Source organism: Capsicum annuum, chromosome 1 (genome assembly GCF_002878395.1).
Source record: "Capsicum annuum cultivar UCD-10X-F1 chromosome 1, UCD10Xv1.1, whole genome shotgun sequence".
NCBI lineage: Eukaryota > Viridiplantae > Streptophyta > Magnoliopsida > Solanales > Solanaceae > Capsicum > Capsicum annuum.
Window position 1 is genome coordinate 26274293 of NC_061111.1, and position 22048 is coordinate 26296340.

At 35.9% G+C, this 22048-nt stretch overlaps 1 protein-coding gene across 1 annotated transcript; it reads left to right on the top strand.

Annotated features, from left to right (window-relative positions):
• The first annotated feature begins 1382 nt into the window (after nt 1-1382).
• LOC107870272 (nudix hydrolase 3) lies at nt 1383-21562 on the top strand. Its single transcript, XM_016716744.2, has 21 exons — nt 1383-1702; nt 5195-5374; nt 6534-6611; nt 7509-7605; nt 9302-9435; nt 9847-9928; nt 10681-10767; nt 13322-13428; nt 13954-14125; nt 14204-14445; nt 14516-14597; nt 15635-15700; nt 16462-16539; nt 16622-16717; nt 17827-17933; nt 18048-18216; nt 18400-18483; nt 19577-19671; nt 19768-19858; nt 19937-20083; nt 20970-21562. Exons 1-21 carry the CDS (start codon nt 1623-1625, stop codon nt 21030-21032), a joined length of 2337 nt encoding a protein of 778 aa, XP_016572230.2. The 5' UTR covers nt 1383-1622; the 3' UTR covers nt 21033-21562.
• The last annotated feature ends 486 nt before the right edge of the window (nt 21563-22048 follow it).

Below are 22048 nucleotides of genomic sequence, written 5' to 3' on the forward strand. Positions count from 1 at the left end.
CGGACACGTGAAGAGGAGGGGCATGGATGCCCCGGTCCGTAGGTGTGAGAGGCTAGCGTTGGATGGCTTTAAGCGGGGTAGGGGTAGGCCGAAGAAGTACTGGGGTGAGGTGATTAGGCGAGACATGGAGCAGCTACAGCTCACCCAGGACATGACCCTAGATAGGAAGGTCTGGAGGACGCGAATCAGGGCAGAGGACTAGGGCCAGCCTGAGTCGCTAGTGTAGGAAACTACGTGGTGGGGGTTTATTCCTGTTAGGAGTCCGTGTCCCATGTTTTATTATGAATCTGTGTGTTTTCCTTTGTTTTAGATTACTTATGGGTGCCGTATTTATGTTATGTAATCTTGTAACCTTGTGCTGTGCTTTACTATGTGTTTGTGTGGTACCGCGTGTCTTGAGCCGGGGGTCTATCGGAAACAGCCTTTCTATTTCTTCAGAGGTAGAGGTATGGACTGCGTACATCCTACCCCCCCAGACCCCACCAGGTGGGAATACACTGGGTTTGTTGTTGTTGTTGTTGTTTATATATACATATATATATATATATGTATTATTAATTTATTATATATATAAAATAATATATATTATCAATATATTATATTAATTATACATACATTTTAGTAACCCTAATTCCAACTCCAAGACGCCTAAATCCCTATCAATATATTATATTAATTATATATACATTTTAGTAACCCTAATTCCAACTCCAAGGCGCCTAAATCCCTAAACAGTAAACATATTACCATTCACTAAGCAATTCGCGAGAAATTTATGAGTTTTGTGTTTGTTTTGTGGACAGGACTGTTTATGGAAATTTATATATAATGATCAATGTCGTTATGTATTATGTTAAGCTTATAATTATTTTATTTCATTTCATTCATGTTGAGTTACTTATAGTTATTTATATTTGGGAATGAAAAATAGATTTGGAAAAAATTATTTTTCTTAAAAAAATCATTAATTTTAAACGCTCAGTTATGAAAAAGAGAGGCTCTCTACTTTAATATTTCAAACCGAAATAAAAACTTGAAATAACCGAACCGAATTTGAAGAAACCGAACCAAACCGATTTTATTTCGATTTGGTTATGATTGTCATTTTTGTCAATCCGAAAATCGATAAACCGAACCTATATTAAACAATCAGATTGAACCGACCGAACGCCCACCCCTATTTAGATAAACACATAAATTAGATTAACTCTATTGAAACAAAACAAATATAAGTAAATTTATTGGATAATCTTTTTAAAGTGGAGTGGTTATATGACTAATTAATTCCAATTTAATTACGTACGTAGTGAATATGCTTATAAAAATCACATGTTCTGCATTGACATAAATATGCAAATGTTGACGAATTTGATTCATAAGCAGCTATTAAAAGAATTTTTTTTAATAGCGTGTATCTTCACTCCCCTTTTCTATATTAAAAAAAAATAAAAACCATTTACAAAAGATTCCCGAAGTTTAAATAATTTTTTATAATACTCACTACGTTTGCTTGTCCCGGTTTTCAGAGTTGTCGGGGCTTTTGAACAAACCCCATTACAGTCATTTATTGATTCAAGAAACAAAATCCTGGTTTGGTTTTTGAAAGTTGAACAATACTATCAATGGCTGCCCAGCATGATCAAGAAGAGTATTTTGATGTCCTTACAAAAACTGGAGAAAAAACTGGCATCTCTAAACCCAGGTGAACAACCCCACATCATCATATGGGTTAATTTTAAAATTCTTTTAACTGCATATGTTATTAGTTTTATTTTTTGATATATGTTTGATGATTGGAATTTTGATTGTAACAACAATGATTGAATCCAAATTTAGTGAAATGCCAGTCAGGTGACAACCCCTCATCAAAAGAAAAGAAAATATCATATGGGATAGGAAGAATTTTGATAAATTTTGTCTACTGTATTTTTTGTTAGTTTGATTCTTGGTATATGTTTGATGATTGGAATTTTGATTATAACAATTATGATTGAATCCAAATTTAGTGAAATGCCAGTCAGGTGACAACCCCTCATCAAGAGAAAAGAAAATATCGTATGGGATAGGAAGAATTTTGATCAATTTTAAATTTTTCTAACTGTACTTTTTGTTAGTTTTGATTCGTGGTGTAAGTTTGATGATTGGAATTTTGATTATGACAACTATTATTAAATCTAAACTAGTTGGGCTCGGCTATATGAATGGATAGAATTGTGAGATTCATTGTAAATTTACTTGTTCTACTCGTCCATCAACCTACTTATAGCTATTAAATTATGCTTGAATTAGCAATATGAGCAAGTTCACAAACACCATTTCTTCAGAGTTCTTGCCAATGGAATAAAGCTAATTATTTGATTTTTTTTACGCTTGAAAGTATTAAACTGGGTATGATGTTGTTGTTGAATGTATTGTAATATTTTTGGCAAATTAGTCTTCTCTCCTCCCCCTCTCTAGGAGCTTCCACTTTTTCTGCTTACTTGGTGACTTGAATCGACAACCTTAGAATTAGAGGGGGAGGGTGCTTACCATATGAGCAACCCTTCTTGTCTTGGGCAAGGTAGTCTTCTGTTTTTCCCTCCTTAGGAGCTCCGGTCTTTTTTGCTCCCTTGCTGACTCGAACCAATAACCTTATTGTTGGAGTTGGACGATGCTTACCATCCGAGCAACCCCTTTTGTCTTGGGCAAAGTGATCTGGTTGAAGCTTATGACTTTTGATTTTTTTTTTTCATTCTTTTTTCTCCCCCCCCCCCCCCCCCCCCCCCCCCCACTTGATTGGGAAGAGCAATGTAAAAATGTCAACATAAGTACTGGAGTACTTGAATTGTGTGTGTTTTTATTTTATTTAGGTAGTAGTTGTGAGAATATATGAGAAAAATATTATTGAATTGTTGTAACTACATTATTACACAGACCCTATTTATAGACACTATATTCTAATCTTTTTCCTAATAGGACAAGACATTACAATCCCTTTCCAAGGAGGATTCTATTTGCTATTCCTATTCCTACTCATATCCTAACACTCACCCTCAAACTGGTGCATAAAAGACATATGTACCAAGCTTGTTATGGATGTAATTAATATGATGATCGGTGAGGGACTTGGTGAAGATATCTTCAAGAAAACTGATAAGGACTGCTTTCTGGGAGACCTCAATTGAAACAAAACAAACTAAAAAAGTGATCCAAAAAGTAGTAAACATCGCCGGAAAGTCGATGTGTCGTTGGAAAATTGCCGGAAACTAGTATAATATATATGGGTCATCTCGAAATCAAGAGATGAGTAGATCTTTTACAAGATAGTCACCGAAGAACTGGCCAAAACATACTCACGCGCCGAATTATTAAATTTGATGGCTGAAAAGTGGTCACCATTGGGAAAAAATTATATGGGTAGGGTTGTTATGATGACACGACTCTACTGAGAAAGAGAATTATATGGGTAGGTCGGAATGGTGGCACGATCCTAGTGAAAAACAGAAATTATATGGGTAGAGTCGGAATGATGACACGGCCCTACTGAAAATAGAGGGTAGGGTTGGAATGACGACACAACCCTACTGAAAATGAGAAATTATATGGGTAGGGTCGGAATGACAGCATGACCGTATTGAAAAAGAGAACTTATATGGGTAGGGTCGAAATGATGGCATGATCCTACGCAAATCAGATCGAAGGAGTCACTATAAAGACGCATAAAACTACACAAATCAGATCTAAGGAATCACCAGAAAGACGCACGGTGCTATGCAACTCAGATATGAGAAAGTAGTCCGAAAAAATACACGGTACTACGCAAATTAGATATGAGTAGTCCGGAGAGATGCACGATGCTACACAAATCCGATATGAGAAAATAGTCACCAGAAAGATGCATGGTGCTACACAGATTAGATATGAGAAAGTAGGGGAAAGAAGTGTGATGGCCTAACTTTTGTTAACATGATCATTGGCTAGACAAGCGACATATATGGGTTATAGCCGCCCTCCGACAGTGGAAGCTCTTTGGTTCTCTACCAAGATCGTAGAGGCTCTAATACCATGTGAGAATATAAGAGAAAAATATTATTGAATTGCTGTAATTACATTATTACATTGAGGCCCTATTTATAGGCACTATATTTCAATCCTTTTCCTAATAGGGAACTACATTACAATCCTTTTCCAGGTAGGATTCTATATGCTATTCCTATTCTTACTCATATTCTAACATGTGAGAATATAAGAGAAGAATATTATTGAGTTGTTGTAACTTCATTATTACCTTGAGGCCTTAATTATAGACACTACAGTTCAATCCTTTTCCTAATAGGCCACTACATTACAGTCCTTTTCCAAGGCGGATTCTATATGCTATTCCTACTCTTATTCATGTTCTAACAGTAGTGATCAAATTTTGGTGTATGCAAGGCATTTTTGCCAATTTTTCATCTGTTTAAAGGTGAAGTTACAGTAGTTTGGTAAAGCATCATTTTATATGGATATCATGTATGGATCAAACCCATAGAAGAATGTATCCTTTTGGGTTTTCTTTGAGAGATGCTAGTTTTGGTTTTACATGTTTATTGGTCTGCCAAAGTTTAGCGGCATTTGGTGATAGAAAACACTCTTTAATAGGTCACCCTCTGCAAACCCTTGTGCGACTGTAGTAATCCTTCACCAATAGAAAAGGAAAAGGAAGTAGTATGTTGCATTATTCATGTAAATGGGATGACACTAGGATTTTACTTTGAGGGAGATGCCAATCTCATAAACTGATCTATGAATCTCCTTAATTTAGAATGAGTGATGATTAATGAATCTTTGAAGTGCTCTTCTTTACCAATCTGTTTTACTCAGGAAGAGAGCCTTCTCTCTGCTTAATCTTTGAAGACAATTTTCAAGGACTAAGATGCCTTTTTATGTCTTAAAAATAAACTCAGTTAGAAGCAGGTCTGTGACTGGAGTAGGAGAAAACAACTTTCCATCTGTTATAGTTTCTTCCAAAAGAAGTTAACAGGAGAAAAGTCAATTGGATCTTGGCAAGATAGTTAATTTATCAAATTGACTGACAGAATTTAGTAAATTTAAACTCACAGTTACCCAAATATTAAAAAATTATGGTTTGTGGATCCGTGAATTCTGTTCCTCAAGCTTTATCTATAATGAACTTATAGGGCTAATCATGTCTATTATTATGCTATTTGTTTAGAGGGGAGGTTCACAGAGATGGAGACTATCATCGAGCTGTTCATGTGTGGATATTTGCAGAGAGTACACACGAACTACTTCTCCAACAACGTGCTGATTGCAAGGATTCCTGGGCTGGTCAGTGGGATATCTCAAGTGCTGGTCATATAGCTGCTGGAGATTCATCTCTTATTTCAGCAATGTAGGTTTCCAGCATGGATCTGAGCTTTCTAGATATAGTTTCACATGAACTGGACTTATTTTTCTGATTTTGCTTTTACCTGTCCTAATGCAGATTCTTAGTATAACATTTTCTGCATGTTCCTAAACCATTATTTGGTAACTTTTGTCCCATATCATAGATTATCTCATGGTTTGTGTATGACTTGTATATGGGTTTCCCTAATTGTTAATAAAATTATTTACCTTATCAAAAAAGAAAAATTGACTACCAATGGATTTCCTTTTTTCTTCCTTTACTTTCACAAGTAAAAAGAATCTACTATCGTGAACCAACCTTCTATATATCTAGCACAATCAACAATTCTCTTCATTTTCAATTAGGCCGTGCTCTAGCTTCTTTAGGGGTTATTATGAGATAAAAGCATAAAAATCAGAAAGAATATATATAGAGTTAGAATCGGTTTTTAAGCATTTAACCCCATGATGATTGGAATGACACTGTTTGCCCTCTATCTTATACTCCTTTACAATCATAAATCTCTCTCGCTCTCTCTAGATTTCAAAAGAGAAAAATGTAGTATCTAACACGATTTCACAATGAAATGGATCACACATGGTTTGCTATCATGCAAATTTCTATAAACACTTTACTGCCGAGGGTATTGGAAACAACCTCTACCCTAGAAGTAGGGGTAAGGTCTATACAACCTACCCTCCCCATCCCCCACTTGTGGAACTACAACTGGGTATGTTGTTTTTGTTGTACTTTGTGTGCTGCGTGAAGTGGAATGGCTTTGCTGATGAAATTTCACACTTTACAATGATCATCTCTTACTACTTGCTTATTTCTTTTATTAAGAAATGGTCAGTTGTTACCATTTTGGAGTGCATATGATCATTCAAGTATCAAAAATTTCATTTGGTTTCAACTGTCCTAGTAAAAACACAAACTGCAGCTTCTAAACTTCTGTAATTATCTACAAATATTCAAATATATTATTTCTAGAATACACTTCTCTTATGGAAAGAGAGTTTGACTAACATAGGCATTATTGTCTGTATGTGAAATTTTACACCCCCTTGAAATGCTGAATGTTCTCTCCCGTGTGATTGCATACATCTCACTTTCAAATGCTTTTCTGGGGCTTGTACTGTTGCTTACTTATACATTCTTGCAGGCGAGAGCTTCAAGAAGAACTTGGTGTTACTCTTCCAAAGGATGCATTTGAATTAATATTTGTTTTTCTTCAAGAGTGGTGGGTATACTAAAGATCTAATTCATCATGTCTTCTTATTATACAGCTCCAAGCAGTAGCAATTGTCTGTTAGCTCTGACCTATAAATTTGTGCTTCTCCTGCTTGTTGAATTGTCTTTTTTATTTATTCTGGAAAAATGTCTTCCTTTGTCTGTCAACTTACTAACAAGATCTCATTATATATGACTATTTTTCTTTGTAATTGAATTATGCAGCTGAATTACCTGAATGTAAATTTTGATAAAGACATATGTTATTTCATATGCATCTTGAGCTGTCAGGGAGCTTGATGGCATACAGAAGTGGGGCAACATTGAAAAGAAACTATTGATGGTTACAGTATAGGAAATGTTCATAAGGCGTTAATCTCGTTAGTTCTCCTTATTGAATAAGACTATGACTAATTAGCTCCTAATAAATTAGAGCATGCGATACTTCTGGCTGTATGTTTGAAGCCTATAGTTAACAAAATCTCAGTCGTTAAATTTGTGGTCCTTACGTCTATTTTGAGTTACGGGTTCTGATTGTTTTATTTCATCCGGTGGACTAGACTGTAGTATAATTCTATTTTGCAGATATAACTCGAGCATATCTGTGTCCCAAATGTTGCTCAAATGCCTGTGTCCATTTTGCCCAAATTTCCAGGGCTTTTATGCTATAAACAATTTAGTGGACTTAAACTATTGGAGCACTTTCTTGATAAATTTTTTTTTTGGGGATAAATCAAATACTTTCGTGATAGTTATATCATAGCCAGCGAGGAAGAAAACAAAATAACACAGATACTCTGTAACATGTCCAATCATCACTTCAATAACATTTTCTCAAGCTATTGTGCTTCGAAGCATGAGTTTCTGTTGGTCATTGGAGTATGCTGAATGTTGCAATAAATTGCAGCACTATCAATGATGGCAAGTTCATCAACAATGAATACAATGATGTATATCTGGTGACAACAATAGATCCGATTCCTTTGGAGGCCTTTACTCTTCAGGTCAGTATTTTTCCTTGTAGTTAAATGTTCTTGTTGTTGATCTGATACTTGCCTGAGATTATTATGTTTTGTCACTTGGTATCTCAGGTTTTGCCTAAGATTTATTGTTCATTTACTGGAAATAGAATTTCTGCAATAATAATGAATGTATAGGGCTATTTCAAAATTAAGGTAAAGGGACTAAGATGTCTATAAGGTTAACAGTTATTCAATTTTTCTTTTATTTTAGTGGTGTCGGAGATGAATTCTTAAAATTTTATAGATTAGTCATTTCTTTTTAATATGGTAAGATAACTAATTTTATTGATGCTGGGAAACATCTCCCATATACAAGCTGTATGCCAAAAGGTATAGAACCTGTTGAAGAACATGGTTCTCTGCCAAAACACCCAGCTTGTGAAACCTCATGGGTGCAGAAAGAAAAGAAAAACTAAAAGTGAGGTTATTCCTCAAATGTACTATCATGTTCTAAACTTTCAAAAGTTCTCTTATTCCTTTCCTTTTGTAAGATCTATGGGGGAGTGCTAGTGGGTAACATCCCACGTTCTTCTTCTTTTTCTCTTCCTTCCTCTGATTGCCCAATTGACTGTGCCTGACATCGTCCATTGTTGCCTGAACCATATCAAGATCTGCCACGCTGAATGAGTTGTCACCTGATAACGCAGAAGTAGATGATCCACGCCTTTGCTGGGATTTTTTCACATAAAGTAGAAATCGATGAGTGCATGATCCACGTCTTTGCTGGGATTTTTGCACATAAAGTAGAAATCAATGAGTGCCTCCTTCGTGGTGCCTGACATCTTCTACTGTACCTGAACCATCTCAAAAACTTCCACGACAAACGAGTTATCACCTGATAATGTAGAAAGTGATTATACACGTCTTTGCTTGGATTTTTGCACAGAAAATAGCAGTTGACATCTATGCACCTCCCTTCTATTTAAATCCTGAGATGTTTAGATTGCTCTTCTCACTGCCAATCAAGTAAAAGAACATATATCTTTTTGCTCCTTGGGAATTCAAACTGATAAGTGTAAGAAACTCAACTGTGGAGGAGGTCACAGGACACTCTGAGTGACAGTTCATGTATCATTCTTTTCTTCAGCGACAAGTCATGCTAATGCATCTTTCCTGTCTAGCAACCATTCAGGCGTCGCTCGTCTCTCTAGAATCATTCAAGAACCCAGTTGAATCATTCAACCATCCAGACACTGTTCAAAAATTATATTGATACATATTATGTGTCTGCTATCTCAGTGGCTGCCGGTGCCTAATCGTGTTAAGCTAGTCTGTAGGTTCTCTCACCTATATAATAGCTTGCCATGACTCTCACTCTAGGCTAGTTCTCATTCATCTTTTACTTCCCCATGAAAAAGGCTTGAAGTCAGGTGCTTTACCATGTATCTAGCCTCCACATAGAAGTAATAATTTTCATGAGTTTTACATGTGTCCTGCACCCATTAATCCAAAAAGTGAATCTTAAAATACCGTAATGTGAAGTAGAATGCTGTATGATTTTATTATTTTCACTATCCCTTGAAACTCCGATACCATAAGCTTCTGAAAGCTTGTTTGTTGACTGCCGAGTAGAAGTGCTCCAAAATAATTAAGTAGCTACTTTTTTCTCTTCCTTCTTTTTTAGATACTCTTTGCACCAAGTGAAAATTGTGACTATTGGCATTTTTTTTCTTGGTAGGAATCAGAAGTTTCAGCTGTAAAATATATCTCTTTTGAGGAGTACAGAAGAGTTCTTGCTCAAGAACATCCTGAGTATGTGCCTTATGATGTGAATGGCCAGTACGGTCAGCTCTTTACGATAATTGAGAAGAGGTATGTCTTATGTAGACAGAGAAAAAATTTTAGTTATGTAACTGCCTAATTGTTTCGTCTAATAGAATGGTTAATTGAGCTTACTGTAAAAGCACATTTTGCGTACTTTAAGGAGCCGTTTAAATATATGTTCAGTTTTGTCCTACTTCAATGATGTTTCAGCAATTAGTTCGAGACTCTTCTTATTATCTGTTGGCTTAGTTGCACATAGCTTATCCATAAATTAGGCATGCGATTGTTTTTGTATCCTGTGTTTCAATTTCGGGTTTTTTCCTTTGTATAATCTCGTCTTGCTGTAACAATATCTACTTGAAACTTTCAGTGTTCTTCTTAATCAACCACATTATAATTCTGTCTTTGTCGACTTTATTACTTTGTGCACCTGAACAAGCTGTAATGGGATATCTTCAGGTACAAGGAAAATGCTGAAGCTAGAAGTTTGGCTCTTGAGAAGCAGCTAAATCGCTATGCTAGTACTTCCCTCTCTGCAGAGGTTTCAATTCTTAATCATGTTGATCATTCTTGCAGTTAATCTTGACTAGCAAAATTTGATGCGAGAATGCTCTCCCCTCCAAATTTATTTCTGGCTGTCGCGCGTGTGTGTTTGCTTATATTTTTTACTAAAAATAAAAACTACACACTGGTGTCTAGGGCACCAATGTCAAAACTCAGAAGTTCAATGAGTTACCGTTGATCTGTTGGTCAAATTACCAATCAATAAAGGAACATGAATTCATTAAAACTACTTAAGTTATCACCTCCTCACCAAAACAATAGTTCTACTTCTCTTTTTTGGATTAGCTTATAAATGCTTTTAAGGATAACTAAAATATATAGTGCTTATATCTAACACATCACTAGTTCACTAATTATTGCAGATGCTCTATATTCGGTATCTTAATTTCCTCTGCCTATGGTTCTGAAGTGTCAGTTGTCAGCTGTTTGCATATTCTTCAAGAGTATGTGACGGAATCTCATCTTGTTGGGTATTTCACCACAGAGAAATGATCTTCGTAAACATTCAAACAAAGAAAAAGAAATGATCATTTGTATAGGTTTTTTGTTTTTTGGTTCTGCTGGTTAATGAAATACTTCTGCTTTGGTCTTTTAGAGGCTTATCATCTATCTTCTATATGTGTTTCTGTGTATTGGAATTACACAATTTAGTTTAAGACAAAATTAAGTGAGTGAAACTGTTTTGGCTTCTCTTTAATGAGGGTTTCTGATGCAGTATTTTTTGTACAGTTGACTGGGCTGACTGCAGCAGATAAAGAAGCACTAAGTCTACTTGTTAAAGCTGCAACAATCATGGACAAGATATTTTATGTGCAGGTATAATTACAGTGTCTTTTAGTGAGAGTTCGAATTCTGATGTATAAAAGGGTTGACTGAGTGCATAACAGTTTAGATAAGCTAGTAGTCTACTATTTTTCTGCAATTAAGTTATTTGTATTTAGTTACTACCATAGGTCTTAATTTTTTGATGAAGTACAATTCTTTTTCTTCCCTTTTTGATGTGGGATTATCAGCGATTTGGCGGTGATGTAAAATCTTGAGGACATAGCTATAATAGCTGATAACATCACTGACATCACTTAGAGTGCATGTTGTTGACATCTTCAATATGGAGAGGATGTGCTTAAAACATTCCCAAGTTTGTATGATGCACATCAAATGAATCATAATCAATCTGAAGGATGGGATTTGATTGTGTAAGTCAGAGATAGCCTAGTGTTTTTTTGTTGGAAGCGGTGAGTCAATTCCCAAGTTTTGGGTCGAATAACACGCACACACACACATATATATATGTGTGTGTATTGAAGATTCTGTAAATCGTAAATCCCGGTGCGTTAGACTAGTTCAACCATGTGTTGCCAAATCTTTATTGCTGATGCATTTCTATGGAAGTAGTGAACAAATGACTTTTCTTTAACATGATCCACGGACGTTTCAAACCGTGTGTTACCGAGTCATTATGCCGATTAATTTCAAAGAAGTTGGTAACATTTGAGATAAGAACTGGGTTACATGAATTATCAAGAAAATAGTCCGGAAGCCGAAAATACTAAGGTTAAAAACAATGAATTAAAGATGAGTGAAATTTGAGAATAAAATCCCCAAATTTCAAAATAAAGTGATAAGAATCCTTATTGATCTTAGTATTTCAAATTAGCGGATTAAGACTAATTATGGTACTAAATACTAATGTAGTCAATTCAAGAACTTAGATCAAAAGTAGTCTAGACCTTTATTTCGAAGAAATTAGAGACAAAAATTAGTATAAGATTAATTAACTTCTTTAATTTGCTTAAAAAGAAACCAAAGATATCACGTTAAGAGTTAATTCGTAAATGATGTTTCTTATAGGAATCCATAGTCGCCACACACAAAGGTGAAAGAAAATAGAAACCTCTCAAATAATATTCATAATAATTACTTGGGAAAACAGAGGGATGGCCTTGGCTCAGCGGTAAGCTTGCTTACCGTGGTGTGCCAGGGTCGGGGGTTCAAAACGCCCCTCCAGCGAAGCTGGGGTGAGGGCGCGTAGGTCAGGCCCGGAGTGGTCCCCCCCTCCCCGACACCTACGGAGTAGGTATGAACCGGGTCGTCCCTTTTACTTGGGAAAACAACAAAATTCATCCCTATATATAGAGAAAACCTATCCCAAATAGCATGGGATTCGAATCCTAATTTTATGGAAATAATAAATGGAAAAACCTAACTAGAAAACTTTTAAACTAAGAAAATAAGTAATAATATTTCCAAAAACTACTTAGTGAAAAATAAGAATAAAGTGGCTATGTTTCACCTAATCACACACCCATTTTTCAGCATCTATTTTGGGTGCGTCCATGAGCATCAGCCTTTTTGGGCTTGAATTATCAGCACTTTTGGCATGCAAATAAGCCGCTTGTCGGTCATTCCTGTGGGCTTCTTTTGGAGTCTATGTGGGCCCCTTTTTTGGGCTTCATGTGGCCCCAATACTCCCTCTCTTGGATTTAAACTTGGACTTGGATCATGAAATACATGTAGCACTTAGCCCGGTCTTTTCACAATTCTTAGGCTCATTCTTGGGCTTTTCTTCCATGATAATCATCTTCGTGATTTCTCATTAAAATCCATTAACTTCAATGGAGATGTGCCACCGTGGATGCTATCAATTTGACCTTGATTCATTTCAAAGAAATTGATGTAGGTTCTCTATTTTTTTTTTGTATACTGCTTGTATACAGGAGTACTCTTCCAACATGAATAATATTATATACCTTATGTAAAAATGGGTGCACGAGGAGGGTACAGTTAGCAATGTATCGTAAAAAGGACCATAATATTATGAAAAGAATTGTACTTTTAGTTACGTCTTTTTGAAGATTGTAGAGGCTATAAAAGGAGAAACTTGTTGAATTGATGATTAACAATGTACAAATAGGAATCTTAGGCTATATAAATATGGCATGTAATTATTCTCGAGGTCTAGTAAGTTAAGTATTAATTCCTTAATTAAATGCGGATTAAGTTTAACCATTTTACATTTGATATATTCAACCTGAGATTTCGAGGGTCAACTTAAATGCTGCCTTACATTTTTAAGGTGCCTTCATAACTCTTCTAATATTATATCTCAGAAAAAGAAATTTTCCTTCATCCAATTGTAGGTTTGGCAGAGAGAAATGCAAACCACTTGTTTTGGTTCCTTATCACTCCTAGCCTCATGTTATGTTCTTTCAACCTAGATGAAAATGATCCTGTATAAATTCCACGCTGAGAAATATGGCTTACCGGTGTTATTAATGTGATGTTATCAGTGCTTGCAGTGGCTCATAGAGAACATCTTTTGAATTTCTCCTATTGATATGCTCCTTTCTTTTTTTATTCCATCACATAGGTTTGGTATAGCAATCCATCTTTGAGAGATTGGTTAAAGGAGAATGCGGACAAATCACAATTGGACAAGTTGAAATGGATGTACTATGTAATTAACAAAAGTCCATGGTATGTTCCCCTGATGAAAAGCTATGCTCCCTCTTCGATCCTCCTTCCTCTTTGTGTTTTTGTCTCTTTATTTGCCCATACACCTATCCTATCTCTGAATCTTAAGGTTTAGGTGATGACGAATCCGACTTTCTGCACTCGAGTTGGGTGCTCGCACCTGATATCCAAGCAACATAGGTCTGTCATAGTTACTAGTTTATGCTTGCAACCGCCGGGGGGGGGGGGGGGGGTAGGCTCTACGGCTTGCTTCCTTATATATCCAACATCTCTCCGTGTTTTGTTGATGTGGGATTTATCTAGGATTTTATATCTCCCCCCACACCCTCGCTCCCAAAGAAAGAAAACAAGAGAGAAGGGAGTCAGCGTCCTCATTGAGGTTTGCCCATCATCGCTAAGGTTTCACTATTGTCGTGTTTTGTTGCTGCATACTTCTGTTTTATAATCTCCTGTGTTGAATGCAATTGGAAATTTCATAGCAAGGTAACTATTGATTGGAATTTCCTGAGCTCACTCTTACATTGTTAGGTCTTGCCTGGATGAAAATGAAGCTTTTTTGACGACTGCAGATTCAGCTGTCAAGCTGCTTCCGAAGGCAACAAAGCCTGTACCAGGTTGGAAGGGTTTCGAATATAGAACATCATTTCCTGTTGTGAAACCTCCTGGTGCAAATTTCTATCCACCAGATATGGACAAATTGGTATACAATGGGAATACTTTGTTATTATGCTGGAGAAAATACTCTTTACACTCATTTTTCCAAATCTTTTTCTTTTAGGAATTCACCTCATGGAAAGATAGTCTTCAAAAAGATAAACAGGAAGAAGCAATGGGCTTTTTCAATGTTATTAGAAGGCATAGTGAATCATTATTTGAAGATTCAACATTCCAAAAAGTGGGAAATGTCATTAGCTCTCCTCAAGATCTGTATGTGGTTCCTTATTCTCAAGAGTACAACTCTCTTCTTGCTGAAGCAGCGAACTTACTTCGTAAAGCAGGAGATATGGCCAGCTCATCTAGGTATTCCATTTATTGTAGGTATTTAGTTATGTTGAATACAAGTTGCCTTAATAAGTTGCTCTTTTTTCAGTTTAAAGAGACTTCTTCATAGCAAGGCTGATGCCTTCCTTTCAAATGACTACTATGATTCAGATATCGCCTGGATGGAGTTGGTTAGTATACTATTAATGCTTATCTGTCATTTGGTCTATAGTGCATATGTTGGAACTATTTAATTTTATGAATATCTATCTCGAGTGACTTTTCTTTATTTTCATTGAGCTGATGAGTAGGCATTACTTACGCAATGGTTAAGTAAGGCCTGTTAGATGAAATTAATACTCCCTTTGTTCAATTTGTTTGTCTTACTTTCCTTTTTAGTATGTCTTTTCCTAATTTGGCAACTTGTTAGTTTCAACATCCCACATGGCATGGTTATGTATTAAAGAGATTTTGGTACATTATACATATGTTTAGTTTAAGACCACAAGATTCAAAAGTTCTCTTTACTTTCTCACACTCCGTGTCAAGTCAATCCAAGACAAACCAATTGAGAAGTACACAAGACTATGCTTTAATTTTAAAAACTTGAGCAACTTTTGCAATTGACTTGACAAACTGTTGAGTAAGATAGTGCTGGCAGAACAGGAAGCAACATAATTATTCAAAGTTCTTACCCATTATTAGCTCACTTTGGTATCTAAAACTTTGGGAGTTGAAATCAGCAATGTCCTTATATAATGAAATCGTTTTCTTCCTTGTATATTGTTGATCTTCTGCTTATGATGCTGGGGTTTCGCTTATTCTTTTTTTTCTTCAAATGCTGCGTGAGGTGGGCTGAAATAGCAGAAGTTAGGATTATCAAAATTCAGTTGTTTGTCTTTAATTTATTTATTAGACTTAGCAGATTAACTTTACGACAAGGTTTACAATTGCTTGGTGTATAGAGTTATCTGGTACCTATTGTTGGTGGGAGATGACAGGCATCCCATAGAATTAGTCGAGGTGCGGAAAAGCTGGCCCAGACACCACGGTTATAAAAAAAAAAATGACAGGTTTACTATTGGAAAGGGGAAGTATGAAATTAGTTACCTGATACTGGTGTCTGCACTGTGCTTAACACATAATACCAGCACTTATATGTGCTTTCATTCTGGGTTTGACAATCATTATTAGAGCTGACATGTTCTTTTGTTTCCAACTTATGAAGGACTCCAAGTTGGATGTCACCATCGGACCCTATGAAACTTATGAAGATGCACTTTTTGGATACAAGGTATTAACCAATTTTGAAGCTCCATACTTGCTTACAATATATACTGTGATTCTTATTTGACGCCGTGATCTAGAATGCGCAACCTTACCATTTGGTGTAGTACCATAGTGGCCTACTTGTTTGATGAGGGTCAAACTTTTGGATCAGCTTGTTTTTGAATGCTGAACGGTGTAGACCAGATTGAGAGATTGAGATTTCATTAAAAAAAACTGATCTCACAATCTTGATGGATTCAGTTGATTAGTAAACTGGAAACTTATAAATGAAAGATGCATTATGCCACTTAATAATGTCTCTAGTCGTAGATACAGTACTTAAATTATGAATTTGATGATCACTGCCACATGCATTTTCCTCTATGGGAGTCACAGATACTATACTTAGCCTTTGACTTAGTTTTCTTTTGGGAAGCTCATTCTATTTAGGATCTTGTGGAACTTGACATTGTATTGTGTACCACTCAACAGGTGATACCCTAGAACAGTATCTATGTAGCAGGTCATTTAGCACAGATATTCGAAATGACCGATTTAGCGAAACTTGGCATGGGCCTAGCTTCTGGACCAGTTTTATTCATTAGCTCATTATATAAAGTAGCTTGTAACTGATGGATCCTTTTCATAATGTCCAGCATGGTCCAGTGCTTGGCTCCTTCTGATATTAGTGAAAATCTTTTGCTTGCTGAAAATAAAATTGTTTTTGGAAATATGGACCTTCTATATTTCTCTTCTGATACATGTAGCTAATGGTAATCTTATCAGGCAACATTTGAGGCATTTATAGGAGTCCGTGATGACAAAGCAACAGCTCAACTCAAATTGTTTGGTGATAATCTGCAGGTGCCTATAGATGTACCATTCTAGATAAGGTTTTTCTCCATAATTTCTTATTTCCTCTATTGCTGAAAATAAGCTATTCTAGGTTTTGGAGAAGAATCTTCCAATGGACAATATTTACAAGTCAGAAAGTGTTACTGCTGCCCCTATCCGGGTTATCCAGCTTCTTTACAATGCAGGGGTGAGTCTTTATCATTACATTTTCTTTTAAGTCTTTTTTCTCCTTATGCAACTCATCTAAAAGAAATATTTTTCTTAGCTTTATCTCACAATGCCAGATAAAAATCTTACGTATGTACTGTTTGTGTCTGTGATTGTGTACTCCAATTTTTCAATGTAAGATCTTCTTCCAAAGTTACTCTTTCAAGCCTTCTTCTGAGTAAATCTTGAGATCTCTGCTCTTTCGCTGGATGAGGAGGAACAATAATGCAGTGCTAGGACTGAAAGAAAAAGAGAAAAACAACGAAGATTTAGGGACGAAAAGGGAGGGGCTAAATTTTATCTTATCTTTTGTTTTATTTTTATTTTATCTAAATATCAAGCCTTTCCCCATGTAAAAGTGGGTGGAAATGGAGGGAAAGGATACTTTTACTGATGAAAATTGTTGTAGCACCGATGAAGAGTTTAAGACTGTAAAGTCAGTTGAGAAAAGATGGGGTGGAGGGAGGATCAAGATTTTTCTTTATCTTTTGGGATACAAGCAAAGCTAAGATTATTTTAATTGCAAAAGGCAGCACTAACAGTCAATGAAGAAGAGATACAGAGTCAGAAAAGCTCACGAGATGATGTCTTCAAAAGAATAATTGGACTTCCCAAAGGCGAATAGATCCCATCTATTAGATTTCACTTACCGAAGAATAGGCTGAAAATTGCTTCTCTTCGATTTCTTCATTAGTTGGATTTCTTTCCTTGGAAACTAGAGTCAGACTGTTGTTTCTTTTACTAAAATGCCTGTAAACTCAGGTGCTGAAATGGGAACAATGTATGTACTTGGATTAGGAACTTCCAAGCTAATCCAGTGTATAAGATATATTTTGTTTGACAAGGGGAAGCTGTTTTTTTGACTGCACATGAAGTGGGCGTTAGGGCGTTATAGCGTTATATGATCTGGTGCTAGAATTTCAAAAAGAAAAGCATTCTTCTCTGTTCTTACTAACATTCAGCACAGCCAAGTTCCTGCTTGGAACCTTATTCCTTTCTCGCCGAAATTACATTATTGGGATAAAGACCACTAAATATGTCACTTCAGGTCACAGACCATTAATGTGTGGAGGTTCCTTTCTTTGGCAGGATGTGAAGGGCCCACAAACAGTTGCATTTAATCTTCCCAACGATGAACGTATAGTAAAAGATCGTGGAACGTCGATGGTCATGCTTAAGAATGTTTCAGAAGCAAAGTACGAATTCATTTTCCTCCCCTTCCTGTGATTTCCTATGTCATTGGTCAAACACCCAATTTTAGGCACCTGTGACATGATGAGATAATGTACTTTGTCTGGTTCTTTGATCAGGTTCAAGCTTATCCTTAAGCCTATATCTGATGTATGTATTATGGAAGAACAACGGGAGTTTGTGGACTTTGAATCTTTCTTTACTCACACAATATGTCATGAATGCTGTCATGGAATCGGGCCTCACACAATCACACTTCCAAGTGGGCAGAAGTCGACAGTCAGACTAGTCAGTTTTAACTATGCTTTGTTTCTCCAAATTTATGTCCTTTTCTGTCACTGTTTTTATAATTATTGTTTAAAGAATCAGATTCCATCTCATTGCTTCTAGACAGATTTTTGTAACCAAATATTGTCTTTTCATCTTTCGTCATATCATCTTGACATAACATTCTTCTGTACCTTATTATAGGAGCTGCAAGAACTTCATTCATCACTTGAAGAAGCGAAGGCAGATATTGCTGGGCTTTGGGCTCTTAGGTTTCTAATGGACAGGGTAAGAAACTAAATGAAAGCTGCTTGAGAACATTTGTTGCATGTGGAGTTACTTTTGCTTGAAGACGAGCTGATGTACATTTTTCTTCTTAGTTTTTATCTGTTTTTATGGTTTATGAGGCAAATATACTTTGGATTTTATTTTTCGGTGAGAGAAGTAGAATATTATGGTTCACTTTAGATTTTATTTCTCAGGGAGAGAAGTCGAAATTGTGGTTTACCTCTTTGAAAAAAAGGAAAACTTTACAAATTGAGCTTTTCTGTACCTTTAATATGTTTTCTTGGAGTCCTAAATAGAATATGGATCTGATTGGCAAAACAGGATTATGTGTGGCAACAAATGAAATTACTAAGGGTCGAAACTAGATGCATATAAGACATCACTGATACACTTATTGGTTGTTCTAAATCTGTCAGGGAAATCAACATTGTACAATTATCTTGTTACTTCAAGAAATATTGTGCATCTGATGTTTTAGAAGGTCTCCATATGGATTACATCTTTATGAGAGAGACTTTTGCCTCTATTTACACAGTCCATGGACCTTCCAACAAAGTCTAGTTTGTCCAATCCTTGTTGAAACCAAGTAATTAACCTGTTATGCATGTACCTACTAAGAAATATAGTTATTCTCTTGGATGAGCTTCTAATGGTTCGTAAAAACTTTTAGCCGTCACTTTTTGGGGCTCCTTTCCTGCCCTAACTTCTTCTTTTCATAAATTTACAATGAGAGTTTTATAAGTATCTTGTTGCCTTTCTAGTTTTTGCAAGGAGCTGGGGATCATCAGAAAAGTGGAAGATTATATCCAATAGGACAGTAAGTTAGTATATGAACCTGGTAGAATATCACTTATGAGAGGATTTTTCAATGTTCTATTAACTATCTTAGTGCCTTTCCATGTACAAACTTGTGCCAGATATATGTGATTTGTCTTGCTGAGATTACATATAGTGAAGTTCATAAGATTTTTCAATTTGAGGATGAAGTTCATAAGATTTTTCAATTTGAGGATGAATACCAGTATTACATTCCTTCTCTCCCTTATGATGATCAAAATCAAAAGGCAATGATCTTTTTTCTTATATGGCTTAGGATTTGATTCCAAAGAGCCTGGCGAAGTCCATGTATGTCTCTTTTCTTGCTGGATGTTTCCGCTCAGTACGCTTTGGATTAGAGGAAGCTCATGGGTAGGCATTATTGTCAACTTGTTATCCTCTTTAGCCTTTAACCTTCCACAATATATTGTTCTCAGCAGCCTTTAATGTTGTTTAATACACAATCAGGAAAGGACAGGCATTGCAGTTTAATTATCTGTTTGAGAAAGGCGCATTTATTTTGCATCCTGATGAAACATTTGCCGTTGACTTTGAAAAGGTATGAGATAATGGGAATCACTGTTTCATAGTTCACTCGATTCTTCAAATGAACCCACTGTCTTGCTTCTATTTGAAGGTTGAAGATAGTGTTACAAGCTTAAGCAGAGAAATTCTGACAATACAAGCAAGAGGCGACAAAGAAGCTGCTAGAACACTTCTTCAGAAATATGGTGTGATGACACCATCACTGAAACGCGCACTGGAAAAGCTGGAAAATGTTCAGGTATAATCCCTAAATTATCCTTAAATTTTGTTATCACCAATAGCTGTTCTAGTAATTGAATGCCCAGTACAGTTGGTCTAAAATCTAAGTTGCGCGGACTCTTCATGTCGATGCCGCATCCGTGTTGGATTCTTCAAAAATACACTACTTCTAGCGAATCCAACACGCACCCCTTGACATTTTTGACGAGTCCGAGCAACAGTCTAAAATTACTTTTGTCTAATTTCTGAGTTTTGACATCCATGTTTAGGTGTCTTTATACTATTAATTTCAGTATTTTGATAGTGTGGTGTTAATGAATGGAGATTTGACCTAGATAGGCATTTGCTGATGAAACATCATGATCTGTGTATTAAACATATGAGCTCCCCAATCGGCACAGAAATTGCCTAACCTGATCATTGAGTGTATCATTGATTTGTCTTCCATGATCTCAAGAAGCTTAGGTCCAATGATTAATTCTAGTTCATACAAATTGTGTGTGCGCACTTCATATTTATTTTGAGGCTTGAAGCAAGGACTTCAATGGCCTTGCCTTAGAGATGCCGAGACGACTCTAGACACATAAAATATTGTGATAGAATATAAAGAGCAGCTATTTTCTACTTACATCGACAAAATTTTTGTTCCCTAATTTGGTTCCTCAATGCAATGTCAAAATCTTGGTTTTAGCCTTTACATGTATAGTTTGCATGCAATTAAGGGATTAACCTTTGTATGGGATTTTTTTTTTTTTTGAACCTTATCAAAAGGAAATATTTTTCCTATATTGACTTTTGATTTGTCATATAATTTTGTATGATCTGATTATTCTATTTGAACTGATGAACTTTTCATTGGAAATTTTTTGAAAGGTTGTGTTTCATTTGTTACTCCTTTTTTTCAGGTTCCGGTGGATATAGTTCCTGATTTTCCCATCGCTAACCAAATTTTATGCGATATCAATTGAAGACCGTGTTGTTCCACCTCACCTTCCTTTCATCGTGGAAGAGTCTCTAAAGGACACCCCCATCATTCCTCTTAGTCCTCACAGCAAAAGTGATTTTCGAGGAAGATCAGTTCTGTGATAGATGGCGACTACTCCGCCTGGTTCTGTCAATGTTATTTCCATGTCTAAGGCACGCTCCAAAACTAGTATTCATAAGCAAAATAAGAATGGAATGCATGTTATTGACTTATCGTGAGTTTTTTTGCAATGTTTCATCTCCAAAATAAGGGTGTCATATTCTTCTCTTGTTGTACTGTGGAGACAACAACGCACCTCTCACGTTGGTCCTAACAACAAAATAATTTTCTGAGGATTTCTTACTCATATACCGTGGGAAGTTAACGATTCCTGTGATGAATAGTGACTCCTGAATCAAATTGTATTTATCATAAGTTTGTTTACAATGTTTTTATGGCCTAGAGAGAGCTGTGATATGAATGATGTGTACCAGTTTTCTTGTTTTGAGTAATGTATGAGATTTTATCATCCAACTATTAACGTTATATGTTCCAGAGGTTAATCATAATTCCTCATAATTATACGTCGCCCTTTGTCTCCGCCTTTCATTCTTTCTATGATTCTCCCAAAATTTTCACCAACAAGAAGCTGGCCTTATGTTTTATCAGTAAAATTAGTCATGTCGCTATTCTTTTAGTCTGTAATAACTAATAAAACATAATGTCTAAACTCCAATATAAGTTCTTATACAAGATTCTTTTCAAGGAGTTTTATTCCTCATAATAGAGGATGACACAATAGAACAAAACAAGGGGCTAAGTAAGTCATAGGAATAATACATAAACATGTATTAATTTGACTTTAATTTACATCTATGTCCAATTTTGGATGTGCCCAAATACTTAAACTTATATAAATTTAAACAAGAAATCACACATTTTATATGGCATAATACACGTAGGATGCAAATTTTATATATACATAGTTATTTGGCAGAACACATAAATGTACCTTTTGGC